Source organism: Rattus rattus, chromosome 6 (genome assembly GCF_011064425.1).
Source record: "Rattus rattus isolate New Zealand chromosome 6, Rrattus_CSIRO_v1, whole genome shotgun sequence".
NCBI classification, from domain to species: domain Eukaryota; kingdom Metazoa; phylum Chordata; class Mammalia; order Rodentia; family Muridae; genus Rattus; species Rattus rattus.
This window is the reverse complement of record NC_046159.1, coordinates 156,872,592-156,883,284: the sequence shown is the minus strand read 5'-3', so window position 1 is coordinate 156,883,284 and position 10,693 is coordinate 156,872,592. Positions and strand designations below refer to the sequence as shown.

At 49.3% G+C, this 10,693-nt stretch overlaps 1 protein-coding gene across 2 annotated transcripts; it reads right to left on the bottom strand.

The window, feature by feature from the left end:
- Positions 1–422: 422 nt before the first annotated feature.
- Positions 423–8,947, bottom strand: Insig1 (insulin induced gene 1). Of its 2 annotated transcripts, XM_032907176.1 has the most exons (5): positions 8,494–8,942; positions 6,617–6,741; positions 5,581–5,747; positions 5,052–5,151; positions 423–2,257 (listed from the first exon to the last, which is right to left on the bottom strand). In XM_032907176.1, the coding sequence occupies exons 1-5, from the start codon at positions 8,849–8,851 to the stop codon at positions 2,228–2,230; spliced, it is 780 nt and encodes a 259-aa protein (XP_032763067.1). In that variant the 5' UTR covers positions 8,852–8,942; the 3' UTR covers positions 423–2,227. The 2 variants fall into 2 exon arrangements, with proteins under 2 accessions (XP_032763067.1, XP_032763068.1); XM_032907177.1 differs by lacking the exons at positions 423–2,257; positions 5,581–5,747; positions 6,617–6,741 and having other exon boundaries at positions 5,069–5,151; positions 8,494–8,947.
- Positions 8,948–10,693: the final 1,746 nt, after the last annotated feature.

Below are 10,693 nucleotides of genomic sequence, written 5' to 3'. Positions count from 1 at the left end.
AGGGCAACTGCCATAGCAACAGGCCATCGGTGCTAAAGTGCCCAAAGCTGCAGCAGCCGGGCTGTGCTAAGCACAGCGAGGTGCTCTGGAGTTGAGGGGACCTTTGTGTTAAGCCTGGTGGAGCTGTTCTTTCAGCACAGGGAGAACCAGAGGCTTCTGTACACAGTCACGCTACCCCAAACCCTGGTGCCAGTAGCTTGCCAGAGCAGGTGAGCACGTTATAACCTGCCGCGTCACTCTGCACACCAGTAGGGGTAGGGGCAGTGGTAAGTTTTGCTGGGCTGTTTAGCTCCTACCATATAAGAAACACCCTAGGTTATGTCAAAATTGCATCACACTGGAACAACTCCTTTCCCCATAAATCCAACCCCCTGTGCAGAAGCACCAGTCTCCTCAGAAAGAAAACCTCAGGAATACAAAGCTGGTTTTGAACCTTTAATAAAAGTAAAAAAAGAATGCAAAAGAACACAATGCTGCAAACTTAGCACGGACATGAACCTCGCTGGGTGTTCAGATCAGGACAGTGAGTGTGCTTGGTACGGATTACCATCTGTACAAACTCAGTCACTTTGGTTCAGTGTAACTGCTCTAACTATTGGCAAAAGCATCCTTCAGATTCACCTTTTTTTTTTTTTTGGCTACATTATTTCTAACAGATTTATTTCCAGTTTAAGAGAAAAAATACTCATTGTATACAATCAAGTGCATCACCAAGATCACTTGATCTTCTAGTCACTTGTGGTTTCTGCTAGACACTGAAGTCTTGGCTAAAGAATGTCTTTGAAGTGCCAATCATTTATTTTTATTTCCAGGAAACTTTAAGAACCATTCCAAAGTCTAGAACAACCCATTTTCTTTTAGCTAAAGTAGTTTCAGAAAACAAAGGTTTATTCCAGACATTTCCCTCAAAACAAAATAAGCAAAGCCTCTATGAGGAGCCCTGCAGAGTGAACCCAAACCCGATTCCCACAGGCAGAGCTTCTGCCTGCCCAGGGACCAATGGCTGCCTCACCAGGTCAGTTCCATATAATTTAAAACAAACACATTTTAGAATGCAAAAAAGGGTAAATTTGTAAGTAAAAATCACTAAACTTACAAACCTGGAGTATGTCAGAGGACTAGGGTGTAGTGGAGGGTGTGACTGGGGGAGCGTCACGGCTGACACAGTATTGCTGAGTGTGCCTCCACACAGCTCTGAAATGACCCGAGAACCCTTCTCCGGAACAGCTCGCGCGGTTAAAAAAAATAATAAATATTTAAGAGAATACAAGGCTCAGATTGGTTTCATACACATTGCACTTGAAGTTGAAGACCCAATACTTGCAAGGTCCCATGTGTTCTACGCTGTCCAACACACACAGGACACTGCGCACCGAACGCAGTGACGCGCACACTCAACCTTTTACAAGGCAATCACAGATTGCAAGCTCCATAGGGCTGTGGAAAAGTCCTCTCCACTCTGGAGTGACAGAGACACAATTTCGGCTCATTACGACTGAAACAGCAGACAGCTATTCACTCTTGGATGGTCCAGATCTTGGATAAAACTTCACTTAAATTGAGATGAGAAGTCCAGCATCGCAATGCAGAATCCTGACTTTGTGTTGTCCTGGGCTGTCAGTAAGATTGTCTACAAACCTCCTGTCAGTAAACAGCATAGTTCCCACACTGATGAGACCCACGTGTGAGCGCCAGCCTGAGCGAGACCTGGAGATGTGGCTGCACTGGGTCCTCTGGGGAGCATGATCTTCCTCCAACTTACTGCTGCCCTTCCCCCTCTTTATACAACCCTATATTTTAATTCTGGATAAATATTCTTACTGCACATACTTCATCTCTGTTAAGCACCATCAACCTCTCTCCTTTGGGCACTGATATAAAACTGCTAGTTGGTAATTCATTTTGATTCAAGGCTTTGAAATATGGCATTTTGCTTTGAATGATGAGTGGAATCTAATACTCGGGAAACCAGCCCCCTTACCCAACTCTCACATTCAGCCTGGGATAGAACGTTCCAGTGCAGACAGGTGTGAGGGTGGGTGAGCAAGGTAAGACTTCAGGTAAGTAGTCCTTGCCTCCACTTGCTATTTAGACTACGTGAACGCATGTTTAGGAGTCATTTATCATCAGCCCAGTCTGAATGGAACATTGAGAAAAAGATCATCTTCACCACACCCAGGACCAGTGTCTCCACATTCTGCTTCCGCCCTGAATCATGTGCTCAAACTCAGTCACTGTGAGGCTTTTCTGGAACACCCTGTGTGGAGAAGAAAAAGAAAAATCAGTGCTCCAATGATGGGGCCTAAACAACTGCTTGGGGCTGGCCACAGGCTCAGGGCGAGCTCCGCCAGACCTAACCCTTCCCTACGAAGTTACAACAATCCTTACCTCAGAGAGAGTGGTGCTGCTAATGCCTTTCCATAAAGCCTGCTATGCACAGTAACAGTATGTGACTAAGCTTCTAGCACAGGAGAGAGCACTATCAGAGCACTGCCGACCACACCAAGGTAGACAGATGCACCCAAGAGCTGGCTCGGTGCAATTAGGGTACTATTTTAAATGGGATCTACTTGTGGGTTCAGGTCTCCCACAGTCAGCAGCCATCCTTAGAGAATAACATTAAGATCCTGTGATGGATAGAAAAGGGACTGGAGTCAAGCCACCTGGGAGTGTAGCATGCCTTCTAGAAAACAAACTTCCCCCACACTTAAAGTAGTTTAGGTATTTTTTTTTCTTCCTGATTGAGTATAGTCCAGGCTGGCCTTGAACTCAAGAGACCCATGTTTCTGTCTCTCAAATTCTGGATTAAAGGCATGTACCACATCTAACCTAAGTCAGACCCTTGACAAGCTACTTGGAAAGAAAAATCAAGCCACCAAATTATACTATTTACTGATTCTACAAAACTATGGGCTGAGACTCACTGGAACATGGGCGCTGGGCTGCCCATTAGGGCTAGCAGTGCAATACAAAATAGCAAGGCTGCAGGTGGGTACAAACTTGTATACGACTGTCCTCATATGCATTTGCGAAGGACAGGCACAGGCTTTATGTTACAGGATCGGATAACATACTAGTGAGTAGCATGGTTCAAATGCACACACGTGAACAAACATCAGGTTCCATACTTAAAACACAGTAATAATGGCTTCTGCTTCACAGTTTGAGGGCTCCCTTAGTAACAACAATGGACATCGTCAGCAGACAGCAGGAGAGACAAACTCAATCTAAAAGCAGGGTGCAAGCTCTACAGGTAGTGTCCTGTGAGGTGAGGTGACAAGAAGCTGATATACAATTGGCTGCTATCTGAAAATTGACTTCAAGAAAAGTTTTTAAATGCAAACAGCAACAACTGCAGATTCTAGAAATGGTGGCATTCCTTTTCTCTGAACATACAGGCTGACGACGAGCCTGCTGTATTTCAGATGCATGGAACAAAGGGCACATAGAGAAAACAACACCAGTGCCCAGAAGAAGTGCTCTGGTGCTATAAGCAGTCCCCTGGCTCGGGTGCCCTTGTGAATAACCAGGCTCAGGAGAATTGCACGCAGGAACAGAGAGGCTGGACAAACAGTAGGAGGGCAGCAGGGTTCCTAGAAGGACAGTCTCCAAAGCTTGCTTAGCCCACCCCTCTGTCAGTCATCTCCAGGTATACAGACCCACATGCATCAGTGTCTGCTCCTCCCCAAGCATGCTGACCTCCTAAAAGGACAGGCAAGAGAGCCATGGCCTCCACAGAGGCTACCCCAGAGTCACAACTCCTCTCTGGCAGAAACTACTCAATCTGCTTGGGGACAACTTAGGCCAAGAGCCCAAGAAATTCTCTGCCAGACTATGAGCCAATCTCAAAACAAGAGGCACCCGAAGCCCTTTCTTTCCACTGATAACTACCAGGGTGTGATGCAAGGGAGGCAGTCGTGGGAAGGAGAAGTGCCCTCATGCTTTCAGATGGATTTGTTATTTTTAATCCAGCTTGGACGGAGGGAAAATTTTGTTTCAAGATAAGGTCTCTATGTGTAGCTCATACTGGCCTCAACTCAAGCCCGTCCTGCTTCAGCCTCCTGGGTGCTGGGATCACAGGTGTGACTGAACGAGACTGGGCTTCAGATGAGACTTTTAATGAGAAAGGGTTTCTAACTCTCTGTTACAGACAACAGAACTCAGGTTCTGACTGGTTACGATTGGTGGAGGGTTAGCAGGAACAGAAGAGAAAGACACCTCAAGTTCTATCCTTTAACAATGACTTGTATTTTGTCAGATAGCCAAGTGGCCTTCAAATTCAACCTCATGAGTGGGTGTCAGCTGACTGTTTAAAAACAGCATGAAATACTGAGAAAAGCACTCAGAGAACACTCCAGAGCTCATCTCTGTGTACAGCGTCTCTTTCTAGTCACCTTTCTGGAAAGCTCTCTTTACTTCAGCCCATGGATCAAACTCATCTTGAAATAACGTCCACATTTATTTTTAAAGTTATAGTGTTCAAGTGGCAACTGCTGCCTGCTGAAGAGTCCTGCTACCAGACTCTGAATTCAGCTGCCCAACTGCCTCGGAGTGGCCCTGGATATAAGGAGGGGATGGCACTGCTTTCTCTCCCAGGGAGAAGAGGCAGTACTCAACAAGATGGTTCCTTTCAAGCCATGCTCCAAAGATCTCTGGATGATTCCTGGCCTGGGCATGGGTTTAGGTGCCTTCTGGCAGGGCTGTGCTTGCTGACTCAAGCTGCTGCCTGGTTTGTCCAGACAAGGGCCACCACCGCAGCATCGTCTGCATCCACTGCTTTTGCTAACAGATGCTTGGGAACTCCTGACAAATGTGGCTGCCTAGTGGCCAGATGAACTCGGAGAAACCACAGAGCACAGAGCAATGCATGTAGGCATTCTCAAACTCTGGTCGCTCTCTAGTATGACAAGTGTTTACAAATCTATGTATTGTAACTCAGGGAGGACCCAGCCGGGCACCATTTTATTTTTAACATAAACTGTTGCTAATGAATCTGAAGAAGACACAAACCAACAATGTATGTGTCCAAAGACAGCAACCGCAGCACTTACCATAGCTAACTGTCGTCCTATGTTTCCCACTGTGACACCTCCTGAGAAAAATATACATGGGAGCCAAGAACGGATATAGAGGAAATCTGGGGACGTGTACCTAGGGGGAAAAACGAAACAGCCGTTACTACTCAGGCAGTCCGTGATCAGGACTTCCATAATGTGTGCAAGGGAGACAGTTGTGGGCTAAAGTTATCAAGTGTATCATGTTTTATGGTCACCTGACTTTCCTCTCACTGAACTGTCTGTCGATGGTGACTTGTTTTATTTTTTCCCTCCTGTAGTCCTGGCTGTCCTGGAACTCACTGTGTAGATCAGGCTGGCCTTGAACTCAGAGACTCTCCTGCCTCTGCCTCCTGAGTGCTGGGATGAAAGGTGTGTGCCACCCTCCCCCACCCAGCTGTGTGGTGAGTTTTCAATATACATTGAGAAAAAACATTTCAAGATTTTCATGTTATTTTGCATAAAAACATTTACATTTAACAGGTGTTATTATAAAAGCAAAATAATATTCTAAATGCACACTTACTGGTAGACGCCATTATAAACAAGAAACTGAGTGATCAGCGTGGCTAGGAAGGCGATGGTGATCCCGAGCCCAAGGCCACTTCGGGATCGATCAAACGTCCACCACAAGCCCAAGGACAGGGCTGCCAGAGTCAGGGACAGCTGCACATTATTGGCGAAATCTAATTTCTAGTGACCCAAAAGTTAAGGAAACATTTCACAGTTTATCATTTAAAAACAACAACAGACCCCTGAACCCTAGAACTACTCATAGGATGTATCACTACACAGTAATGACTGCTTATGATGGCACATGAACAATCCTGAGACCTCCAGGGAGGACTACACTCAGGGCACTGGCTTCTAATAGTGAACCTTTGGACACTGGGAGACTTCGCTGGCATTTGGCCATGAGTTTGCTAAGACACTCTTTCTACTCCCTCCCTTACTTCTCAGTGAGCAGAAACAAGCGTCACTACCTCCATGTGGTCTCTGTGGGCAGTAGGGACGTGAGTTAATTCAGTGAGTCAACCAGCATTCGTAGTTAGAGCTGGCTAGCGGAAAGGGCCTCCAAGTGGGTATACAACTCGACAGTATCCTTTACTCCAAGTTGCTCTAGGAACTTGGCATTTGAACAGTTTACCATCAAACTGACCATTTTCATAGAAAATGCACAAGACCACAGCATACTGCATGAAGGGAGTATGTATGTCAGCTATGGACGGTAGAAGCCTGGGGACCTCCTGACCAGCCTTGGACTTCTGTGACAGAGAGCAGAACAGGGGTCTCACTACCACAGAATAATGCAGCAGTGGGTAGAAGGCAAGTGAGGATGAAAGTCCACTGTGCCACAGGAACTGAGAAGCAGAATAAACCTCTGCTTCTGGTGTTAGCCCAAAGGCCCTAGGAATGGAACCCCAGAATTCCTGCTAAATGAAGGCTAAGCCATACTCTGACGTGCAGGAATGAGGTGGCCAACAGCAGTACTTGGTCACAGCAGCAATAGGCCCTGCTACAACCCAGATGATCCTCTGAACACAGATACCAACTGAGGATACGGCACTGGCGTGGTTGATGCCAACAAACACCGCGATACATCGCATGACACTGGCCCACTCTCTCTTGAACTTGTGTGGTTCTCCCAGGTGACTGTCAATACAGGGATACAATAAGCCGACAACAGCTATTAAAGAAAAACAAAACAGGATTAGGACACATTAGTGAAAATCACTCCTTGTGTGGTCATTATTAGCCGATCTAAACTGCTCATTTTCCTAGGCAGTTTGTCACCTGTAGCACAAAGCACTACTGTGTATATACGTAAGAAAAGGCTGTGGGAAGGCCACCCCACTCTGCTTTCTCTTGGCCTTGACCTGGCCCCAGTGAAGACAAGTCTCACACCGTGAGGAGGGCAGGGCCCCAAGAAGGGAGAGCTCTGCTGTCAGTCCCAGGCTGCCCTTGGGTGGACAAGCCTCCTCGAATTTATTTCCTCATGTGTGAAATGAGGATTATGTAAGTAAAGAAGGGCAGAGAAGGTTCTGTGGTTCTCAGAGTTAGAACTGTCACAAACATAAATTGGACTCGTAAGCACTTAGACAGCAGCATTTAGACAGTTGGGCATTCCAGAAGAGACCAGGAGACTAACATACAGGAAGGAAGGGACTGTACCCAGTACAAGTGGGAGAGGTCCCCTGGACACAAGGCATATGTGAGTTGCAGCTAAGCTCAAGACCTCAGAATCAGGTTACCATTCTGCCTCGTGTGGTATGAGAGGCATTTACCCTCTCATGGTAGAGCTTACCAGTTCAGCCTCTCATTCAGATAAGAGAAACTGTTTCACATACTCCTGGAATTCCTTCAAACTTTCATCACAAACGTGATGCTTCATGTTGAAGATAAACTTTCAAATTCAAAGAACCAAATCATTATGTCCTATGAAAAGCAGAATTCAAATCTCCACCTATTCCCCAAAGAACCATTAAATGCTGGGGGTAATAGTTTGGTGGCAGATGACTTGCCTAACATGTATGGGGCTACCCCCATTCCAAAACAACAGCCGTGGGAATCAACAGCAAGTGTCCTGCTCCTTACATTTAACCCATGACTCAGCTACAGCACAGCACCAAGCCCAGCGTATAAAGCATCGGCAGACAGTCAATAAAAGCTGGCTTCAAAGCAGAGAGGCAGTGCTCCTGCTGTCCTGTGGCTACAGGTACAGGTGTGTCTCACCACACTGGAGGAAGGTGCACCAGAGCATATACTGCCCACCTACACAGGACAAAAACAAGCAGGGCTGAGGGGGTGACAAATGTTTGTCACTCCTGTACACTGTAAGGTATGCAGAGATCTGTTGGGCTGTAATTACTCAACATTTTTGGCAAAACCAGCAAAATAATTAAGGAAAGAAAAAAGATGTCTGTGGCACTGTCACAAGTTTCATTAGGCCTGAGAAGTGACACCATAGGTGTCTTTAGGCCCAAAGGCTCCTCTTTTCCTCCTGTCCCAAGTCTACGCGGCCACAGAGTTCCAAAGGGTTTTGGCTGCTAGCCACAAAGCACTGTCTGCAGAAGGCAGATCAGAGAAGTCTGTCCCCTGGCAACTGCCTCTTGAGCGCACGTGATGGTTTGTTTTCAGTTATCCAGCGAGGTAGCACGTTTGCTCAGGCAGCCAATGGCCGCGTGGTGCTGCCCTCACCAGTTCTCCAGATGGCCAATCCTGGCTTCTGGCTCAGCAAGACATCTGCGACTCCTCCACTTAAACTGCCAATTATCTCCTGACCTCATCTCCATCACTAGTCCCTCCAACTTCCGCCTGTCGCTCGCCAGCGTCTGGGGTTCCCTACCCTCTCCGTCCTCCCTTTTTTGTACCGAGGGTGACTTAACAGCTGACGTGTCCCTTCACTGTCCCCTCCCCAAGAACAAGGAAGGACACTCACCGGCTGCCGTGCCACAGCACGGGGGCACCCACCAGGCGGAGGAGAAGATGGTGGCTATCACCTCGTCCGGGAAGAGCGTGACATTCCGCTGGATCTGCAGCAGGTTGAGCACCAGAGCCAGGACCACGCCAAATGAGAAGAGCACGAGGCTCCGCTGCACCAGGTCGTGGTGCCAGCTGCCGGGTCGTGCGCTGAAGCCTGCGGTTCCCTCTCGCTGGCCCCGGGGCCCGGGCTCGGGCTCGGGGGCTCCGGGGCCCTGCGGACAGAGGGCCGCCGCAATCATGCCTCGCGGGAGGCTGTACCGCCTCGCAGCGCCCGCGCTTGGGTAGCTCCAGACGTGGTCGTGCAGCCTGGGCATCGGCGGCCAGGCACACCGTGAGAGGTGCACGCCACCACAGCACGCGTAGCGCGCCCGGACGGCCCAGGAGCGGCCGCGGCCCCGCGCGGGTTCCGCTTATAAGGCGGGTTGTCGCCGGTGCCACGTGATCTCACCCAGCCTATCCGCCTCCCGCGCGCCCTGCTGGGGGCGTATCTTCCAACGGCCCCGCCTTGTCCGCGCGCCAGTCCGCTCGTGGTCTGGTGAGGCCGCGGGAGCCAATGGGAGGAGGGCGGCCCATATGACGTATGCACACGCCACCGGGGGGTGGGGCTGTGCCCGGCACGCGCTGAAGCGCGCGCTATACGGGGAGGCACCGGGGCGGGCACCAGGACGGGTGGCTCGCGAGTCAGATGGTACGACGCTGCCCTACCCAGCCCTGCCCTGCAATGCGCTGACGGACCTCGGTTTCTGAGATAAAGCGGTCCGCGCAGGTCCTTTCCTTCATGGTCCTGGCGCACACTGAGAGCGTAAACCCTCCTGAGTGCTCAAAAGACGTGGGATCCCTTGGACTGGTGGCTAGTGGCAGGTGGTCTGCAAGTTCACAGTTCAGTCCAGGGCTTCCCCCTAGCCAAGACCCTATGGGCTAAAGCCACAGGCCTGAAAAGGCACCGTGTGTGTGACCTTAGGTAAGGAGTGTGGCTCTGTGCCAAAAGTGTAAAATAAAGTCACCCTCCTAAGCAGGCTGTACTCAGAGTTCATGGGGGCTGTCACTTTCCCAGCGTGACACGGTTGTGGGGACCCGGCTGTCTTTCCCTCACAATCTGTCCACTCCTCTCTTAGCCATGTTGGTGGTTCTATGCATTGTTTGGAAGGACTTGCAGTTTTGGCTTCAAGGAAATGTGATTTGGGTCTTGGCCATTTTCCACACTCGGGCCAGTTCAGGCATGTGAAGTTGCATGGACACACACACACACACACACACACACACACACACACACGGGTGGTGGGCATCAGTACTGTATGCTGTATTCCAGCGACACAGGAGCCTTTTTGACACTAAGAAGCAGGAGGGGCTGCCCAGTTCCAGCTGACAGGAAGTTGTTAGAGGCCCGTGAGTCGGGTGTGGGGTGTAGCAGGTGCTGCCGCTACCACCCCTCATCAGCTGCAAGTACTCTAGCCAGATGTTGAGAAAGCGACACCTGTGTAAATACACGCAACTTTGCCCCTAAGGAACAGACACATCACTCACAGGAAACTTGGCCCTAAGGAACAGACTTGCCAGTCACTTGCAGGAAGCTGGCATGATGGGACAGGCTGTAGCTCCGACCCTGCACCCACGCCCCAGCGCCGTGCATCTGTTTGTGAGTACTGAGATGTAATCCGGTCCCTTTTTCACAAGCCGTTTTGCTTGTCTTTACAGACCCTCCCACGTTTTTTTCCCCTGTTATAGTTCTTGCTGGCAGGCTTAGAGGTTCTAATAATACTTTATGTATTCTGTGTTTGCTTGCCTCTGACAATTGCTCTGTTACCAACTTGGTCGTTTCTTCTGTTTACCCAAGCCAGTATTAATGCAGTCTAACCTCTGCTGCTGCTTGGCCATCTCATCTGCACTGGAACAAAGCAAGCTGTGGTCCTAAGCCATGGTGGCTGTTGTGGTACACAGACCAAGGTGCTCTGCGGACCATAAAGGATATACCCTGTGGTCCTATTCTCTGGCGTCCTAAGGGGCCTTCTGTGGGCTCATGAGCAGTTTACCCTCACATCCAGTGAATGAAGTTACATAGGGTGACAGTAGAGAGGAGATGGGACTAAGGCTCTTGGAGATGCAGCCTGCCTATCAAGCGTGTACTCAGTTGTTCCAGGGCCTGCTAGTTTTCCTAT

Bases quoted from the DNA above. Each gene is read 5' to 3' on its own strand.
- Insig1 (XM_032907176.1), bottom strand. From the start codon at position 8,851: ATGCCCAGGCTGCACGACCACGTCTGGAGCTACCCAAGCGCGGGCGCT. The intron at 5,748-6,616 runs GTATCCTCAGTT...TTGGGTCACTAG, and splicing joins GCATCAACCACGCCAGTGCC to AAATTAGATTTCGCCAATAA. The intron at 5,152-5,580 runs GTAAGTGTGCAT...TTTTCCCCCTAG, and splicing joins GTTTATAATGGCGTCTACCA to GTACACGTCCCCAGATTTCC.